Source organism: Calonectris borealis, chromosome 6 (genome assembly GCF_964195595.1).
Source record: "Calonectris borealis chromosome 6, bCalBor7.hap1.2, whole genome shotgun sequence".
Taxonomy (NCBI): Eukaryota; Metazoa; Chordata; class Aves; order Procellariiformes; family Procellariidae; genus Calonectris; species Calonectris borealis.
The window spans coordinates 31,279,656-31,300,139 of NC_134317.1; the positions used below are offsets into that span (position 1 = coordinate 31,279,656).

The window sequence follows — 20,484 nt, forward strand, 5'->3', positions numbered from 1 at the left end:
TAATTCATCTGAATTCTGTGAGACTACTCATGTTTGCAAACATACATGTTTGTACAGTGCTTAGCCCTGCCTTGTCCTAAAAAACTGTGGCTTTGGAATGTACTTCTTTAGTGTGAATATGAAAATAGATACAATTGAAGTTGGCAGAGTATCTGGCGTTTAACTTGGATCCTGTTTATGACCTCCTATATTCTCCAGAGGCATCTCACTCTCTCAGTTCATTACATAAGGAGATTTGGGTCTAATCTTTGTTTCAGAATATTTCATTACCCAGTAAAGATTGCATTTTTCACCATCATGGCTTGATATGAAAGCTTGAATAAAACTATTCATAGGTCAAATTTCACACTTCTTTGTGACTTGGAAATCCTGCCAAAGTATGTCCAGTTTAAAGATATAATGGATGGAGAATAGTAATGCCTTGTTTTACACTTTTGACTGTTTAAAATATCTGAAATGTTTAACATTTTTACGGGTAGGGCTTTGCTACCATCTTTTCAGTTGCAGTTAACAGCCTATTGTACACAGCTTTGTGTAGTTTGGTCAGTTTCCGTAGTGCTCCTTGACCCCAGCAGGCAAAGGAGAGAAAAAGAAACAAAAAAATACTGGCAAACCTAGCAATATTCAGGGAAGGTTAGACTAGATGTGTGCTAGAGCTGATGCTACTTTTAACTCTTTTAAATTGCCTAGATCCAAAACTGAAAAAATCTCTGCAGTAGTGAGAAAAGATGTATCTGCAGTTCGAATTAGAAATGCATCTGGAATTAGTTTTTAGTATTTTAAGTGGAGTGCAGTACAGCTGAGTTTGGCATGGTCCTATGCAGATTAGGGATTTCACTGAAATACCAAAGAAATGTTTACCGCACTAAGAATTTTATCTTCAAATACCAAATATTCCAGGGAGACAAAATAGGAGTTTTAAAAGAACAGAGGAAGTATACTTACTCCTCCTAAGTGAGTAAAACTTGAGTGATTTGGTAGAATGTGAAAAGTCTGTTTTCGCTGCTGGAAGCAGTATTTTAAATCATTTTATTTATGTTTTCAGGAGCATGTCTAATTGATCGAGATGGAAGCCTGTTTAAGTATCTTTTGGATTATCTTCATGGAGAAGTTCGGATTCCTGAAGATGAACAAATTCGAATTGCACTGCAGGAGGAAGCAGATTATTTTGGCATCCCTTACCCATACAGTCTGTCTGACCATTTGGCCAATGAAATGGAGACATATTCTTTAAGATCAAATATAGAGCTTAAAAAGGTCTTGACACTTCTTACATTTTTAAAGATGTACTCTCTAATCCACACCATTCAGTAGCATCAGATACTAAAACTACAGTATATGAAAGTTAGCACTTTTTAATCACCACGTTAAATCACCAGTAAATTCAGAGGTTTAGGTTAAGAAATCCTAGAGTTGATAATGCAGTCATAGTAGTTAAGGACATCAGCTTTTCCCATCATTGCAATACAGCAACAGTTTAAATTTGACTCTGTTTTACATGCAAGTCTGCTGTAAAACTTGCATAGTAGGAATGACATTGTTTAGTTCCCTGTTTGGCTTCAAATTTGACTTGAGATTAGATTGATTTCAAGATGTTTGTTTGTTTTTTTTTTTTCAGTTTTACAAATTCATCCTAAAACTTGAAAGATAAAATGTACTTTGCCATTTTTTTAGAACAAGAAAAGAGAAAAGAAAATTAATGTATTATTTAAAATCCTAAGGTTTGTCTATTTTAAAGTATTGTAACTTAAAAGCTAATTCTAATTAACTGATTAGAAATTAACTTATATTATCAGGTATGGCTGCGTTAGTCCTGACAGTCATCTCTGTTCCCTTAGTAAGCTATTGTTCCATATATTTCACGTTCTCCCTTATTCATTCCGTTTTGAAAAGCATAAAACATTTCCAGGCCTTTCAAGTTTCTCTTCATATTAGGGATTTGCCATGCCTTTAAGTATTTCTGTTGCCTTTCTGTGAATTTCTCCTAGTTTTACAATATTGTCTGTTAACATCAGATAAAAAATACTGCTCGCATTATTCTAGATAAACTACATCCTTGACTTACTTAAAAGAGCTTAACCAGTACAGTTAAGAAAACTTAAATATGAAAGCTTATTCAACTAAAAATACTGTATTCTTATTAATATTCTGTACTTTGTGTTTTATGTTTTTTTCAGGCTTTGTTAGATTTCTGCGATTCTTATGATTTAGTTTGTACCAAGCCTACTGTTTGGGTCCTGCACTATCTCAACACTTCTGGAGCAAGCTGTGAAAGTAAAATTATTGGTGTGTATGCCACAAGAGCTGATGGGACTGATGCAATTAATAAGGAGTTAGGAATGAAAATTCATAGTAAAAGCATTTACAAAAGGTAAGATAACTGTCAAACACATGAAAGCACTATGAAGTGAGAATGAACACTCACGTGTTATAATAATACCTAAGTATTATTATACGTAGCATAATATAGCATTATTGTACTATAAATCTGTGGAAGGAATCAGATTCTTTCCAACTTCGAAAACAGCTGGCTAATACAATGGTCACATTAAACAAACCAACAAAAAAGATAAAAACTAAGCATGGAGTACAAGAATTTGAGAGTCCACAAAAAGCGGCTAGCATGCAGTTGCTGTAAGTTCTCATTATGTTTTACTTCCTATTTTTAAAATGTCTCAACCATTTAAAATTACTTTCTAATTTAGGACGGTGTTTACACTAAATACAGTGAATGAATCCCCATCCAGAAAAAGTTCCAGAAATATTCACAAAGTTGGTTTTGATTCATGCAATTGTATTTTGCAGTCTTCTAGAACAGCTGAAAGAAATATTTAACACCAAAAAGAACTGAAGATGAAAGGAAATGGTTTTAATTCTTTAAACGACATGTACATCTCTACTACACCATTAATATATTTTTATGCCAATAATTATAAGTTATTGGTAGACCTGTACTTCTGAGTGTCTGGAAGCAATTTGTCTTTCTCTTGGTCCCACAGTACAGTGTCAGAAGTCTACTTCACTGTGTACCTTTTGAAACATGATTAAGATAGAGCTTTTGATGTTTCATCATCTTTATAATTAAGATGCTTACTTTCCTAAATTTAGGCCGACAACATTAATATTTATTCCAAGAGTATTTGGACACTTAGTATCGGGTATCTGCCCTCCTGCTGTGTTTTCCCTTTGAATAAATGATTGAGATTTAGAAGAATAGATTTTACACCATTAATTGGGTAATTATTCTTTTATGAACATCTGTTCTTTCATGAATACCCATTTTTAGCAATAGGTGTTCACAGGCATGCAGATCATAGGAGGATGGCGATTTAGAACCTCTTATACAAATGAAAATGAAATTTAAGTAACATTTTCCTTTCTACTTTACAAAACATTTACTATTAAGTCCTTATAGTTAGGATTTGGTAAAAAGAATGATACATTTCATCAGTGTTACATTTTTAAGGACTTAGCTAGATTTACCACATAACTGTTACCTTTAAAACAATATTTCTAGAGAAGCTGGAAATAACGTCCAATACATCTGGAGCTATTACTCAGTAGCTGAGTTGAAAAAGATGATGGATGCTTTCGATGCCTGGGAAGGGAGAGGTAGAGTATTAATTTTTTTTTCTTTTATTTCAGTAGTACTACTTTTTTACAGAAAAATAAGAAAAATATTTGCCAATTAACTATAATAAAAACTCTGCATACATTTTCACTCATTCAGTAAGTAACACGTTGTAAAATATCCCATAGTAGTGGCTATTTGAAAAAAAAAAAAAAGAGTCTTAAGGGATGTTCCAACAAGGTGACGTGAGTTGACATGAATGAATTGGTGTAGTGAGAGCCACCACATGCAAGGGGTGATAGCCTGCTAGCATTGGGCACTCTGGTGGAAGCCGCAGAAGCACTTGGCTGTAAGCAGCGTTCATGTCAGCATAGGTTCAAAGCTGAAATTCTACATAATAAAATACACGCATTCAGTCAGTCAGGTGTATCTGCACATAATCTTGACTACGTTCTCTCAGCTCATCAATACAATGTCCCTTTGAAATGCAGGTGTCAGCTACTGGAGAGTGCCCCAGGAGCTGATTGAATGTTGGACTCTTGAAGAACGCCCTTTGAAAGGCAGTTTGCATCATATGCCCCCAGTTCATAAAAGGTATGCTGGTTTGGATAGGTGGCTTAAAATAAAGCAGAAATACAGCACAATCTGTGTTTTTATAATTTCAGGTTCTTTGAATAGCTACGAATGTTGAGTTTTCTCTGTTTTTTCTATTTACATTTTTATAAAATGTCTTATAATCAGAATGCTTAATTGCAGAACTGAACTTACTAGAAACAAATTACCTTTTCTAGGCTGCTGAATTCTATTCTACTTCTTCAGCCTTTAAAACTTTTTAGAGTGGGAAGGAGTAATTTCAAAAAGTAGAGAGCAGTATTAGTTAAATGGACTGCTAAAAAACAAATTTAACTGAAAAGTTTAAATGGTTAATGATTTTCACATATGTGAGATGCCTTCTTTTTAGAAGGAATTTCTAGACTTTCTTCTTTGCAGTTTTACAGTGATGCTTTTGACTACACCTCCGTTCTCAATACATTACCTAAAAGCAGCCTTTGCAGGTGCAGCTACACAGTTGATCTGAGCCACCCTACAGCCACTTTGCTGCTAGATAGAAGACCTTCCTTGTCCCTGGCCACACTTTCATTTCAGCAGCGGCCACAGAGCCACATCAACACAATGATCCAACTGAAAACTCCTATCTCCCCATCCTCCCCATTTTTTTTTTTGATACTGCATTCTTTGCTTTTCGTAGCTCAAATAGGAAGGACTGTGATCATTTGATCCTTGGATTCTCAAACAGCCTGCATATATTCCTGAATGCTCCTCTACTACCATTGCCTGCTTTATGTCCCATCTCTCTGCTTTGATTTGTCTTCTATTCTTCTGCACCCTCAAAAAGCTATGTTCAGGTTTCAGCTAAAACTCCCGATGTACTGCAGTGATCCTTGTGAGACCATATACTGTCTTGAAATATTGTAAATGAACCTAGTTACTGATTATATTTTACCTATGCTTCATTGCTACTATTAAAGCACCAAATCTTTGAATGTTTAAGCTTTCCTTTTTGTTTTGGTGGTTCTTTTGATCTAGGGTGTGCAGACATTGAGAATACGTTCTCACCTTCGGGCTCTGAGGAAAATCTCCCTGGACTCATTATAAGTACTAGGTTATTTGCAGGCTTTTTCTTTGAAGAGTGTCACCATATGCCAGTTTTAGAAGAGCAATAATAAGAAGTATGACTCTCAGATACTGTTTATTCCTTTGGTATGAATCCCTGTGGCATTTCACAGATCTTTTAAAATCCAAAATGCAAGTACCCTGAAGAATATCAATGCTTTTGTAGTGTATCTTTTAAGCTGTTCTTTAGTGGCTCTCAGAGTTCATAGTCTGTTTACAGTACTGACCCGCCAGCTAAATGTTTCTTCATTCCTGACAATCAGGTCAGTTAAAGCTATAGCTTTTCTTTGTCAGCTCAAAATCTATAATCTGATTCATATATGTTCTTTCTCCTACTACCAGGTTTTAGTAGCTTTACCTCATGTAGGAGCCAGCAATAGAGCCACAGTTTGACAGCTTTTGTTTTGATACATTTTTAAATGCATTGTTAATATTCTCTGAGTTTAATTTGGTCTCTGTGTTCTTTCCCCCCCCCTTTCTCATCTCTCAAAAAATGATTTTGATTTATATTTACTGACCATCCCTCTGACCTGGCCTGGCCTAGCTTTTGTTTTGTTGGGTTTCAGGTTTTCTAACATCTTGTTCAGCTGTTTTAGCATGACCTGGCATCATTTATTATTTCCTTGAAGAATTAAAATCTTCTAGGTGTCTGTCCATGTTTCTTTGCAAACACTGAGAAACAGCATTTCTATAATACTTTAAAAATGCTGTCCACTTGTACCAATTAGAGTTGCCATGAGACTCCACAGGCTTTCTTACACAGGTTCTTTTTTTTTTTTTTAAACATTTTCTCTTGAAAGATTATCCATAATCATTTGTATTGAAAATAAATGGAGGAGGGAGAAAGAAGCCATATCTTTCTTCTTCTTTTCTCGAATTACATAGTGTGTAACTCTGCATTTTGTGTTTATGTGCAATTGGGTCTTACATTTTTGTAGATACCTAAAACACATCAGACCAGTATTTAGTGGATTTTGTATCTGATGGAATCTCTAGCATTTTAAATTTTCTTCCTATAACTCTTCCAGCCCTCTTTCTCATTAATTTTCACTTAGCAGTTTGTGCATCATCTCCTTTACAATTTTTAATGTGTAATATTACTTACACAGGTAGAAGAGATTGATGGCACTATTCATATAAAGGCAAGCCTGATTGCAGTGATGAACAGTTGAGAACCATAAACGATACTGTAACAAGCAAAAATTAAAAGAACTTCAGATTTGTGGATGGCTGTTGCAGATTGTCTCTTTTGTAATAATGTTATAAAAAGAATAATTTATGTACATGGTTTGTTTCTTTAATTGAAGTTCTTTGTTTTACAGACGATTAATTGACTTTACTGAAGAGGAAGGCTATTTACCATGTAAAGCGTGTCCCAAGCCAATTAGATTCTCAGGTCCCTCAACAAGTACCCATATCAAAGTCAAGAATTCAGCTTCATTAAAGGTAGCTGCTTGCAATTCTTCACGTTCTGCAATGACTCTTAAACGACCCAATCGTGAAAGTTTGACGCTGCACAAAGTAGCTTCTGAAACCGTATCCACAACAGGCACATCGGTACCCAGCAATTCCCAGGCGCCCTGTGGAAGGCAGAGTGCTGACAACGGGACACCATGTCAAATGACGTTCAAGATCGCAGTGTCTAGGAAGCCTGAAAGCAACCGAGTAGTAAAGCTGAAGCGGACTCCGCTTTTCCTTGTGACACCATCTCAGCCATCTTCTTCTGTATCCAGTAAAACAAGTGAACAGGCCAGTGCTGCTGTTGAAATTCCTACTACTTCTATGGTACTAAACAAGAAAGAACCAACTGTATTAGCAGAGAGTATTAAGCTTAAGAATGATAAAGTGGATGGATAATGTTTGACTCGGCCTGATAGACTGGATAGCTTTGCATCATCTGGTCAAAGAAGAGATCATCATCTCATGTGATCATTTATTCAAAGATTTAGTAGAAAATTATGAAGAAAAAGTTCATAAAAAGCATAGGGAGAAATTGTTTTAAGTGAGCACTGAAGTGTGTTTTCTGCTTTATTTCTAAATACTTTTTAGATGTTGGGAAGTGAGGAAGAAAAATGGATTTAAAAAACCCTCAAACACAGAGCATGTGCAGTCCAATGTTACAGTATCTCACATTTGTATTTCTGTCAGGCTGTACTAGTACAACTGACCTTTTTAAAGGGAGTACTTGCACAGCATAAAAGACAACGTCTTTATCAACTTTAACTACAGTTAACATTAACTAGAGTTAATTTCCTTAATTTGTATCTTTAAAGTGGGGAAAAACAGATAACAGTAAGTAGCTTTTATTAGATACAAGTTTGCCACAAGTGTGCAACATACTGAGTACTGTGAAGATCCAGCAGTTGAATGCACTTACTGGTACTTCTGGTGAGGGTAAGTCACCATCTTGTTATTAACAGCAATGAACAGGACCGCCTTTGCTTCTACACACTGAAAAAAATTCAGAAATACAGGGAGGGAAGCAGCATGCCTAGGGAGTAACAAGGCAATTTTTTCCGTAGACCTGAGACATACCTGTACTACTTTCCTAACGAGGTGTGATCTGCCACTGGGGTGAGGTTGCTGCAAGCAGCCGGTGCAGTCTTGGCATTTTGTATCGCACCACTGTGGGGTGTGTTTTCTGCAGCTGCAGGGAACCTCACAGCTCTGAGTTACAGCTGGCCTCCCCGTGTCCTTCTGCAGGTCCTTTCAAATGAGGAGGGGACAACCTCAACTTCTGTGCAGCAAAGCAGTGTTAATGGAGGTGCCCTGGTTGGAAGAAAGGTAAAAGAACCCCTCCTTCCCCCAGAGCAAGGTAGAGGAGACCTTCTTGTAAATTTTGAGTAGTGATATGAAGTGAAGAGCTGCTGTATGTTTCTCTCAGGAGAGGAAAGCTGAATTTGGCTCACTGATTTTAAAAAGCCTTTTTAGTTGTTTAAATCAGCGAACGAAACCTGGCTTTGTTTTGTGCCCTTGCTTGCTTACAGTTGGGTGCTGGGTTTTTTTGTTGGTTTTGCTACTGCTTTTGCTTTTCCAGCATAGTAAATACAGCTGTCCCTAAGCATTGAGAAGTCCTATCACATTGCTAAAATGCAATGTTCTTAAAATTCCTGAGACTATTAGAATTACAGAAGGGTTCTTTAAATGTTTTATTTTCTAGATCATTTAGAAGCAATCACATTTTCAGGCTTTTCTCCTATCCACAAGGACTTGAAACATCATTTGCACAATTTGCAAAAAACTCAAATTTTCATATACTAACATATTTTTAAGGAGACACTTTGCCATAAACAGTAGTCACTGTAAAGGTGTGCAGCACTGTAACTTTCTGCTATCGGTGTGTATATTGAAGACTAGCTTATCTTTAGAATCTTTAAGCTAGTGTTTTTTCTTAAAAAATAAACCTAAAGAGCAACAATCCCAAGGCTCTTCCTATCCCAACAAAAAGTTTCACTGAAGAAAGGACAAGGGAAAAATTATGGAAAGATACTAACATACAGTAATCTCCTATTCTTTGAGCATGCAGTTCTTCATTGACACTGTTTGTGAAATTTGTTTTTCATAATAATGTGATGGAAAAGCAGTTTTTAATACTTATCTTCTGTGTGACTTCTACTTTACTATTTATTGAATAGCTGAGCACTTTACCATGCACCTTTAAATCTTTTTACAATGCTTCCTAAAGCAAATTCCCTTCCTCTTCAACTTTTGATGAATTTAGAAGGCTTCTATAAACATAGAATCATAGAATCATTTAGGTTGGAAAAGACCCTTAAGATCATCTAGTCCAACCGGCTCTAAAGCTCACAAAGATATCGAGTCCAACATCACACTAAAGCTCACAAAAAGTATGGAATTTTGCATGTATACAAGAAAAAAGCTTTGAGAATAATCGCTACAGGACTTTGAGTTTGCACTAGGCTCCGTGTTTATTTAATTATTCTGGTAGCACAGTATTTTTCAAGTAACATTCGTGTCATTTGCATTACAGTGGCTTTAATGAGTCTTCTCTTTGTCCTAGATGTACTGGCTTGTCGTTAAAAGAAAAAAAAACCCACAAAAAAGAACTCCCTTGAATTTAAATAGATGAAACAGGAAAGTGGCTGTGGTGGGGAGGTAGAGCAAGATTAATTATTTTTTGAGGGACTTGATTTTATTTATTTATTTTTAATTGGATAAGGTGCAAACATGGCCTTTTAACTTACACTTTTGGCATGTTTTTTTGTACCTGTGAATCTTGCTAAGTTTCTCTTAACTGATGGACTGATATTAAACAGTTTTATGGTAGCTGAATAGCATTAACCTTCATGGTGACTTTCACTATAAAAATAGCTTTGCCCGTATCTACCCAAAGCCTTTTAAAATGTGGAAGTAAAATAGAATTTAATCTTCTCTCTGGGAGGCTAGTAGCTGAAAACAAATGAAACTTGCCAGTCCAAGAACGAGTGATCCCTTAACCTGGCTAACAGACTGTGTTTTCTGAGGGCTGGAACAAGGAGCAGAAATTCTGCAAGTCTGAGTTTCCTGCAGGTTGAAACTTCCTCAAAACTGTATGTTCCCAAGTTTCTTGAAAGTCTGCAGTTTTCTCAACTCAACTAACAAAGTACCAGCTGGTACTGCATTTGCACTGATAGACTGTGATACACCGTACATACATACCGGATAGTTTGACTGGGGAAACTACTAAAGGTGAGCTACAGCTGGGATTAGATGCATTGTCAAGTGGTGTGACAATGGTTTACTTTGAATCTTTGTAAAATTATTCATTATAGAAGAGATCACGTTCAGAAAAGACCATGTTCAGAAAGTTACTCCAGTTGAGTAATCTAATGATTACTAGTATCTAATAGCTGCACTCTAAAGGCTGACATATGAATCACCAGTGTATAGTTTGATGCATTTTTTTTTCCTCACAAATGCTGTCAATTTTCTAGTTGTTTAGTTCTCACTTTCACACTACTATCTTTCCAAACCATCAATGATACGGCATCATATGGGTTAAGGAGACAAGAAAAATACAATTCCAAGTTAAATTTCTAAAAAATGACTCCTCTGTGATTACACATGGGCTTGTGATGCAGAGGGCCTATTATCACCAAGATGTGATTCAAATAGATGTAATTCTATCTGCATGCTTCCGAGTATGGAGAACTCATTTGTACTTGATGTAAGCAAGCAGTCATTATTTCGTGTGATAGGCACATGTTACCACTGATCCTCAGGGAGAGTTTTCATCAGGCTTGTTTTTAGCTGAAGAGCCATGGAAATACCAAAGCTACCTCTTTTTTTCTTTCAAACTGTTCCAGTTATTTCCCTACCAGCTCCTCCAGAGCAGAAAAGTACTCTTTTAAACTGGCTTACATTAAATTGCTTAGATAATAAACATTATCTAGTTCAGATCTTACTATGGCTAAAAAATACTAAGATTACCCAGGACTAAGCAGATTTCATCTACTTAGGTCTTTGCAATCCATGAAGGACAAATTCTTACCTGATAAAAACGGGAGGCCACTTGTGCCATCAAAAACTTGAGAGCGAAGCTGTCTGTCCCTTAGCTGCAGTTACAGAGTCACAGCGTGGTTAGAAGTAAAACTCTGTGATAATAAAGCCCCACAAAAATCTAGATTCATTTTGGGCAACAGATTTTAATAGAAGATGTTAAAGCAGTAGAAACAGGTAAGGCTGATGTTACAGACCTTTGCTGCTTTCCGAGCTTTCCGGGTATCTCTTAAAGAATTTTCTTCTTGCCAAAAAAAACCTGGCTGTTTATACCAGCCAGATTGATCACTCTTGGCTGAAAATTACTTTGCAAATTCATGGGGTCACGTGATCAGCTATGTAGCATGCCCAGAGTTTGCATCAGGGATGTGGCCCTTTTCAAAGTTGCCCCTTTCCTATATATATATATAGATATCTATGTATCTATCTTTTCACTCATTCTAGTCTCTGGTACAACATACATGAACATTTTAGTACGGTTTGTTCTAGTAGTTTGCCATAATAAGATAGCTGTATTGTCTCAAATTTCTGGCAAATTTCTATTATACCCTCACGTGGGTAATCGGCAGTGGTACTGGAACTTGAGACCTCTGGATCCCATGGTGCCTCTGCTGTAGTCACAAGTATATGAACAGGAAGGATGCAGCTGATTTATAAAATCTTGATGCAGCCCGGTCACTACATGGGGAAACAGACTCACAATAAGAACTGCCATTCATACAAGCTCAGACCAGGTGCTCCCCTACAACAACAGGGTCCAGGAAAGCGCTACAAGATCAATGTTTCCCTTCCAGAATTACTAGTTTCTCTTTCAGGGTGACATTTTCAAACGCATTAAGTGATTTTTTTTTTCCCCCAAACATGCCTAAATAATGTAAGTTTTCCAAATAGCTTGGCTGTGTTAAGTTACCTTCTCTTTTTAGTTTTCCAGCTGCGTATCTGGGCCTTTATTTTGCTGAGTTCTGCCCTTACTCCAAGTTTAATCTTACGCAGAAGATAAACAGATCCAACCTGCTTTAAAATACTGCCCTTTAAGGTGTGTTTCCGCTTTTGAAAGAGTGTACAAAGTGCAGTGGGAATTCCATGTTTGTGTTTGGGTGATGGCAAACAGCTGTATTTGCTTTACAAATTGAGGGCACTTTTTTAAAAAAGAGGGCTGGCCTGAAAGTCAAGCCTTGTCCTGCCCTTAATTCCCTCACTGACCCCTGAACGTCCTTACAAGGAGTATCACACATAGCTAGCTCTGTAATTAGAAGATAAAAAGAGAGTTTTGTTGAAGATGGGCCCAAGAGCACCCGATTACTTACAAGTATTGTGAACAGTAAAACACTCCTAGAAATTGGCACATATAATTCCAAGCATACAGAGACACAAGAAGATGAAGAGGTACCATTCTGACAGAGCTACACTTCAGAGCACGTAAAAAAAGCTACGCTTTAGCCACGTAATGTAGTTAAAACGTGTACTGCAATACTAAACCACACTTGGTGTGCTAAGACTGCAGCGTTCCCACTCCCCAGCCCAACCAAATCCATGCTTGCATCTCTCATCAAAGAAAACGTGTTTGCATCACAGTCTGAAGAGAAATGCCGTCTCTCACCTGCTAGTACTGAGTCTGTCACATACTGAGCCTCCAGTACATCAAAGGTTAGCTGGTACTGAAAAGCGCAAGGTGGTCCTGTTGTGCTGAGTTATGACTTACGTTACAGATTTTATTTATTTGCAGAAGCCTGCTTGTGAGAAGCTGACTTATGGAATAAAATAACTTTCAATAATCCTGTCAAGTGGAGAAGCTGTAAGGAAGGAGTTAGATTTTGTTTTTTTTTAGGAGGGGTTACAAGAAGAGACATAAATAAATTTCACAAATTATGTAAGGACAATATAACAAGATTCCTGTGTAATATCTGCATGGAAATTATAATTGCATCTCAAACTGTAAGGCAGCAGATAAATTTTGAAAAGCTACCTATCTGATTGGTACACACAACACAGATTCTGGAATTTTGGTCCCATTTACTCAAAACTGTAAGGTTATCTGAATCCTTCCAGCAGGACAAGAAATACAGCAATCAGAATTCAGCTTAAAAGCGTGGTAGGTAATGAACTAGGACAGAAGCAGTGCTTGCAATGCTAAGAAAGCCAGTGTTTACCTATGCATGTTTATTTTTCTTTCACCACTCTTCCAGATGAAGATGAGTTATTTGCCTTTTAGAATCAGGTTTTACGAATATTCACATGTGGAAAACTGTATACAGATATCAAGAGAAATAAAAATAATCAAAATAATAATTCCCATAAGGAATGCATCTCACTCTACACTTTGAGGTTATTTTTCAAGGGCCAGAGAGGAAAAGTAAACCAGTCAGTACTAAGGAAGTGTGCCATCAGCTAACAGAAATTAGGCAGAGGAAATTGGTAAAAAGCAATAGCAAACAATAACCTAGGAATAAACTTTTAAAGATACTCAAGTGTCCTGCTCTTACTGACCTTTTACACCTTTCTGATTCTGACACTTAGGCCACTAGTTCACTTGATGCCAGGTCTGGATTCTGACACCTTATTATGTTAAATAATAACTTGTATTAAAAGTATGTCCAGGATGGAGGCGGCTCCCATGGGAAGGTTCTGTTCCGTGCACTTGTGGCATTAGAATCCAGCTAAAAGCAAAAGCCTAGTCCAATCCAAACTCAGCTGAAAGCCTCCCACTGATACCAGGTGAATTAAGCAAATACAATTTGAATAAGATCACAAAGGTTAGGCACTGCAAAGCAGCAAACACCAGAATATTTTAGAAAGAAGATTTTAATTTTTTGGAAGAAACAGGTTTTCTGAAATACAGAATCAGAACATTAAGACTAAGTAAGATTTTTATTTTAATAGAAAACTCGGAAGGATGTAGTATCTGCTCAAATATGTACCTCCACATTCTGCTGCATGTTGCTGTAACAAATTTATTAGTCGTAGCTCTCGTTATGGACAGATGGTTCCTACAGCAAAAAAATAGAAAAATAATTTGGATTCAAGTCTAGAACACCTGCAACTTTTCATATGCAAAAAAATAAATCCAACTAGTCATAGAAAAATGGCTGATAAGGATGAAGAATAGGGCTGTGCACCTGAATAGCCATGACTATATACATTCCAAACTTAAGAAATGAGCATTTTTCCTCAGCCTCATAAAAATAGTTTGTCAATGAAAAATACCAGTATGTAATACATTTAATACAATTTATACTTGAATTTAAAGATCTCAGATTATGCAATAATAAGCTAAAATCAAAAGTACTGCTTTTCAAATGTTCTTGTATATAACAATACTCTCTGTGTATACAGTGTGCATGCATGTACACGTATACACGCACAGAAAGAAAGAGGTGTATAGAGATTTGCTGAAAAATTCTACAAGATTATCTTATTTCATTGCAGACCACAGCATACAGACTTCCTGGGATCCTTCTAACACAGGCTGCTCTAAAAAACAATAATGTTGACTGGTATAACCACATATCTACAACAGGTTTTTGCTATTATGAATTTAATTATCGATTTATTTTTCCAATCTAGATTTCATTTTTCTAAGTAGTAAATGCTGCTTTGGTAAGATTCTGTACTGTCATGACAAAATAACTGTGAACATATTGGGCAAAGCCTTGAAAGTATGAATTAATTTTGATAATTAGTAAGTAATAAAGATACCAACAAGCTTTAAGCAGCAACAGATTTAAAATGACTATGTTCTGACTTATTTTCTTCATCAACAAGCATCTCGAGCAAGAAACTAAAATGAAGAGATTAAATTTCTCTGCCTGCCATCACCGTGACATTTTAAGCCACCAAAGTCACAGCTGGCACTGAAAGAACAGTGGCATCAGCAGAGACCTCCATCCTTGCAGGACATAAATTGCATTGTGACACCCTGCCAACACTGCCTTGGAAAGGCCTGTGATCTGCAGTGTCTGGTGTATGATGCTTTCGTCGGGTCTTTTCTGAATGTGGCGGATTCTCTGGGGTCCTGGTAGTTGTGGACTGCTCTTGATTTTTCATAGCTCCTTTATTTTTAGATCTGAAGCTGTTATGCTGCTGTCTTCTGTGTTCAGACCTGGAACCACTCTTTGCATTATTTTGATCTGCCTCATTACTGGCACCTTGTGACTTAAGAGATCCATTGAGCCGGATGTTTTGGTGCTGTGGGTTGAATCGTCGTCTCTGGCTAGAAGGCCCATTCTATCCAGAAAGAAATCGGATAACTGTTAGGTTATCTGAATCCTTCCAACAGGACAAGAAATACAGCAATCAGAATTAACAAAAATTGCAGAATAAAATTTTCAGTGTAACAAGGAGAGGGAAAACACTATACAGTTTTGATTGTCGCCGGAGCTCTCTATAACACTTAAAAACTGAACTATGGGTAACGTGCTACATCTGAGTAGCCTGGAAATATAGATGGTAGGTTCACCACTGGTGTCAAATTAAAATCTGCCATGATTCAAGAGAATACAGAAAAGGGGATGAAATACTAGATATCTCAACAGCAGCAGTTAAGAAGCACTGAAGAACTTGATACTGACTGATTTCTTCCAAAATCACGAAAATATCTTTCCTAGTAAAGTACTGTGTAAATACTGCAGTAAGACTGCTGGAAGAACAGAAATTCACATGTAAATTGAAGTCCAGTTAAGAATCCACATGGTGGGAGAGATGTCCATTGTGATAGGACATGGACGGGGGGCGGGTCCAGAGGAGGGCCACGAAAACTATCAGGGGGATGGAACACCTCTCCTATGAAGAAAGGGTGAGAGAGTTGGGGTTATTCAGCCTGGAGAAGAGAAGGCTCTGGGGAGACCTTATTGTGGCCTTTCAGTGCTTAAAGGGGGCTTATAAGAAAGACGGGGACAGACTTTTTAGCAGGGCCTGTTGCGACAGGACAAGGGGCAGTGGTTTTAAACTAAAGGAGGGTAGATTTAGGCTAGATATAAGGAAGAAATTTTTTACAATGAGGGTAACGAAACACTGGAACAGTTGCCCAGAGAGGTGGTAGATGCCCCATCCCTGGAAACATTCAAGGTCAGGTTGGACGGGGCTCTGAGCAACCTGATCTAGTTCAAGATGTCCCTGCCCATGGCAGGGGGGTTGGACTAGATGACCTTTAAAGGTCTCTTCCAACCCAAACTACAAACTATTCTATGATTCTGTATCTTGCTCAGAGAAAGCTTCGATCCTTAGTGGGAAGTGGCTGAATTGCTTTATTTGCGTGACTGCCAGGGCAGCTGATTCCATACATGCACTGATGTTATGTAATGCTCCTACATTTCCCTTCAAGCACCTACTTGAGCCTAAAATCCCTGCTGGGACAAAATTCATACCAGCTTCAGTGGCAGCTTTACCTAAGCACAACAGCACAAGGACATTCTAAGGTGCTCCTATAATGAAAGAGCTACCAATATAGCACAATACTATAAGCTGTATTATACAGCTTCTGAAATAGTATGCTTTTAAACCTGGCAGTTTTAAACCACTTTCAAAGTCTATCTAATAATCATGCTTCAACAGCACATCAGCTGATCATTTGTCAAGGATCAGGAATAAATGTTTCTCCATCGTGGCATATAGGGCAATTAGCTATTACGAAGAGTTTTTCTTTTTCAGTCTGTTAACTGCCACTAGTCACTTCTGAACACCAGACAGTGGCCCTTGCTGGTATGGCATTTCTGCTATTTCCACCTTGTATGTTCACACTGCCTTGAAAATGAAGCTGCAAAATATATACTTGCATATTTTCAAAAATTATTAATTAAATATACAGACTGCAAACCAGTATTCGATTTTGTATTAACAACTTCCAATGTTGCGTATTTTTCTGAAATTTTTGAAATAATTTAGTTTATTTCATAACTGTTTCTTACCTGCTTATTTGTCAGGATTCCTTGGGAAGAAGATTCTGTAGGATTGGAAGAAAGATGACTTTGTGCTTTAGTGCTGGCTGTTCTATTATCAGAGTTCTTGGCATTACTAGAGGACTTTCGGGTGTGCGTATTTTGCTTGCCAGTTGTTGCATGCGAGGTCATTGAAGACAGCACTGAACTACATGGTGTTCTTGAGGAATAGTTGTTCTTTGGGTGCGAAACTATAAAAAAAGTATTCTGTGTTATCAGTTAAATAATCAACATCTAAACATCTAAACATAAGGCTGTGATCTTACCCTGCTTACAGTTAATTTTTGTTCCACCCTTACTTTAAATAATAAAGTAAGCTAGATAACTAGGGTCGGAATTAGGCCATAGCGTTTTAGTTCCATGAAAGTGCCTCATCGTGAAGCACTTCTGGAGACAAAAGAGCCAACGTGGTGGAATTGCGCTAAAACTGGAAGCAGCCTGGCAGAAGGTTACGCTTTGGTCATGCAAGAAAACTTTTCAAAATTCATGGCACCTATTGGTTTGCTTGTGAACTTTTAACCAGTTGAGCTGAACACATTTGCTGTCAGGACTGCCCCACGCACTGCTGTCCTATCCATAATGTCCTATCAATAATCAAGACTCATTAACGGGAGTCTTCAGGCAACAAAGGAAGAAACATGGGAAGGAAGTGAGTGGCATGCCAGTAATTCTCTCGACTGCTTGAGGTCAAAGGAAGTTGTGCCTGCAGACACAACTGCAGACTAGATTTGATTCCAAATTATTCTTGGAAGGCTGAAGAGGCTGACGTTTGCTGTCTATATATATACTAGCTACGAGACAGGTAACAGCCATGAAAGCTTCCTTAGTATGTCTAAATATTTTTTAAGAAAAAAAAAAAAAGTCCAGTGCCTGTTGCTCATTCCTCTCTAAGGAGATGGTTAACAAAGGTTCTTCTGTACCATGGGTATCTAGAAAAACTGGAACTGAATGCACTAACCCACTTCATGTAGATCACGGCAGTCAGCACCATCAGGAACCACGATTGCTCATCAGTATATTCAGTATATTCCTGCTCCCTACTTCTTAGTATGTTGAGACCGCCTGATTTCTTAACTACTTCCAGGTCTGGATGCAAGGTGCACTGTGAAGTGCACCAAACATCCTTGATTCCTACCTCTCTGCATTTCCACAAGCTCTTCAAGCTGCCTGCTTCTGTGCAATGGCCCCTAAGCAGTCTCAGAGAGGACTCTGAGGCTATTGAAGTAAAGTTCTTGATCTTAATTTGCTGTTCTGATTTTTCCGATTATGGAATTTTTCTGTTTCCTTCTGGCACAGATGACAAACCAGAGGCTCACTTCAGCGAGACACCTGTTGTTTTATCTAAAAGGTGCTTCTATTTTTCCACTTTTGGTACAGAGAAAGATGTGGAATAATTTTAGCAACTGAGCATCATCTGTTAGGTTTTTTGAGGCTCTTGTTCACTTACGCCAACATCAGCTATTTCTCCCACTAGGTGCTCTTTTCAAAAAAACAATGCAATGATCTGCACAATGAACTGAATTTTCTGTCTGAAGTTCAGTGAGGCTGGCTGTCACTGAATTCTACTGCTCTCTCTTGTCTAAAATAGACTGCTGCACATGGAAGCCCATATAAAAATCCAGGTGCTTGTCATAAAAATGTATTTTTAACAAAAAAGATCTACAAGGAAGGGGTACAACCCACCATCGGGCATCCTGGATACATGTCAGTCCAATTATTTTTGTTTCTTCCTGTCCTTCATTGTGAGTGTATGCTGCCTACCCTCTTCTCATGCTAGAACATGCCTGCCTTTGCACAAGCTCTGTGGTTTTGGTTATTGCTTTTGTTAAAGACCTCAATAGTGGCTGTTCTTAGCTATAGGCTTAGTACAATCTCTGAGGGATATTTGCAGCTCCTAGCAGGGTACAGGATTGAGAGATGCATTCTGAGATGCTCCAAACAGAAACATCTTTTGCATTGAAGAGCTCTTACCAAAGACATGCCAACAGCATGAGTTGCTCATCTAAGGTCACTGAGGGCAGATTAGAGCTAAGTTCTTCAGACAGCCAGTGCACTATCAGTCATTTGTAAGATGGCACTGCTTCCCTGCTAATAGCTGTTCTTTTGACTTCACTGACCTGATTTCAACAGGTCTGCATCAAACTATGCTTAAGTAGAGCTTTACTGAAATGAGGTATAAATAATTAACTTGCAAAATTAAACTGCAGCTGGAAGTTATTCAGGAAAGTAGTTCAATGAGTTTAAAAAAATAGTCTATGGTTGTATCAATAGCAGCTGTGGTTATATTAGTCAGGATAATCTTTACAGAATTTTCAATCTCTTAAGCTTCAGAGTACAAGGTAGGGTCTATGAGGTGACTGTGAACAATTAGATGCACTACTGGGAAGCTTATGCCTTCCTTTGAAGCATCCTGAGTTGGCATCAATGAGAGACGGGATACGGGGTTAGATGGATCTTCAAAGTGTTCTGCAAAAGCAATTAGTGCAATGAAATGAATTAAACTGGTTACGCCTCAAAGGAGTCAGTTCTTCAGCTGTGCAGTCAGAAGATCATATTGGCAGACTGTGTGATACTTTTTCTTTCTTCTATTTCTAGTAACTCCTTGAAAAAAATTATTTTTCTTCCCAAAATTGTTTTCCTTCTGCTGAGATGCACTAGTTCAGTGTTGTGTTAACATTTTTTCTCCTTAGTGATGGTACTGATGGGATATCATGGGACAGGGTAACATCTGGGGCAAAGCATTATAGCATTTACTTTTTTTGGGGGAAAAAAGCATGACAAAGATGAGAAATAGGCTCTCTCGTATTTTGCAACAGGGACATGATACTTGGAGCAGAAAATGAACCTGAATTTCCAAGCAGAAGGGCAGATGATTTGGAAACAGGAACATTTGGAACTACCTTTAGCTCCTGAAAAACCCAGTGAATATTGTTATAAAGCTGGGGAGTTACTTCCTAGCAGGAGAGATCTGAATTGGTCTCATAACATTACACTCACACAGAGAAGCTTCCGATTTACTAGTTATTCATAAATTACTGAATTTGAGTGTTCCCCAGAGCTGACTTTTATTTCCACTTGGAAATCCTGTTTAGATGGAAAACTAAACTGATCTGAGTAACACCTGGAAATCTCTGACAAAGAAGGCACTGTGCACATGCAGATGGACTGTGCAGCACATGTACATTGAGTCTAACCTGTTGCATACTGTAAAGTTGACTCGTGCATGTTCAGCAAGCCTGCTGCATCCAGATACACCATTCATGTCAGACTTGCTTTGCACACACACTGGCAGTACACATGCCATTATTTCTGCCAGCATCTCCTAACCAGGTATGTGGAACATGATGTTCCGAAAACTTCGGTGTGAGAAATCACCAGTACTTACTTTCTCCACAGAGCTGAATTTGGGTCTTCAGCTGTTCTGTATCACAGGAAAATCGGGCAGACCTGCCCAGCTCTTCATCATATTTCCGTTCACTCACAAAGTGCTGCAAAAATACAGACAAGTTAACAGTGATTTGCATTCTGAGCAAAAGACTGTATGGATGGTACAGAAACCAATCAATACTTATCTTAAGTTCACTTTAAGGCTCAGCAAACTCTTGACCTTGCCCTGTACACAGGATCTCTATGCAGAACCAAGTATTTTCCCATCCTTACCAAATTACGTGTCTCACAGCCCAGCGATGGGTGGATCACTCCCGCACTTGGGAAGTGGGTCATTTCATCAGAGTGTATGTGTTTGATCCTTGAACCTGAAGCTATCAGGTTTGCTTGTTAACTGGGTCTGATAAATGATACACAAAC

At 37.9% G+C, this 20,484-nt stretch overlaps 2 protein-coding genes across 15 annotated transcripts in view; one reads left to right on the forward strand and one right to left on the reverse strand.

Annotated features, from left to right (window-relative positions):
• KCTD18 (potassium channel tetramerization domain containing 18) overlaps positions 1-20,484 on the forward strand; it is a 39,126-nt gene that overhangs the window by 1,572 nt on the left and 17,070 nt on the right. For 4 of the 10 annotated variants that reach the window (XR_012674149.1, XR_012674150.1, XM_075153582.1 and 1 more), the window contains exons 3-8: positions 1,046-1,257; positions 2,178-2,371; positions 3,518-3,612; positions 4,063-4,165; positions 6,568-7,030; positions 7,949-8,029. Coding sequence is in view for 8 of the 10 variants with exons in the window: in XM_075153582.1 (XP_075009683.1) it covers positions 1,046-1,257; positions 2,178-2,371; positions 3,518-3,612; positions 4,063-4,165; positions 6,568-7,030; positions 7,949-8,029 (1,148 nt within the window). In the remaining 2 variants the exon portion in view is untranslated. The other 6 variants (XM_075153577.1, XM_075153578.1, XM_075153579.1 and 3 more) reach the window with 5 other exon arrangements.
• SPATS2L (spermatogenesis associated serine rich 2 like) overlaps positions 13,529-20,484 on the reverse strand; it is an 86,808-nt gene continuing 79,852 nt past the window's right edge. For 4 of the 5 annotated variants that reach the window (XM_075153571.1, XM_075153574.1, XM_075153572.1 and 1 more), the window contains 3 exons: positions 20,063-20,165; positions 16,648-16,868; positions 13,529-14,968 (listed from right to left, as the gene is read on the reverse strand). In XM_075153571.1, the coding sequence (XP_075009672.1) occupies positions 14,570-14,968; positions 16,648-16,868; positions 20,063-20,165 (723 nt within the window). In that variant the 3' untranslated portion in view covers positions 13,529-14,569. The remainder of the gene's footprint in view (positions 14,969-16,647; positions 16,869-20,062; positions 20,166-20,484) is intronic. The other variant, XM_075153576.1, reaches the window with a different exon arrangement.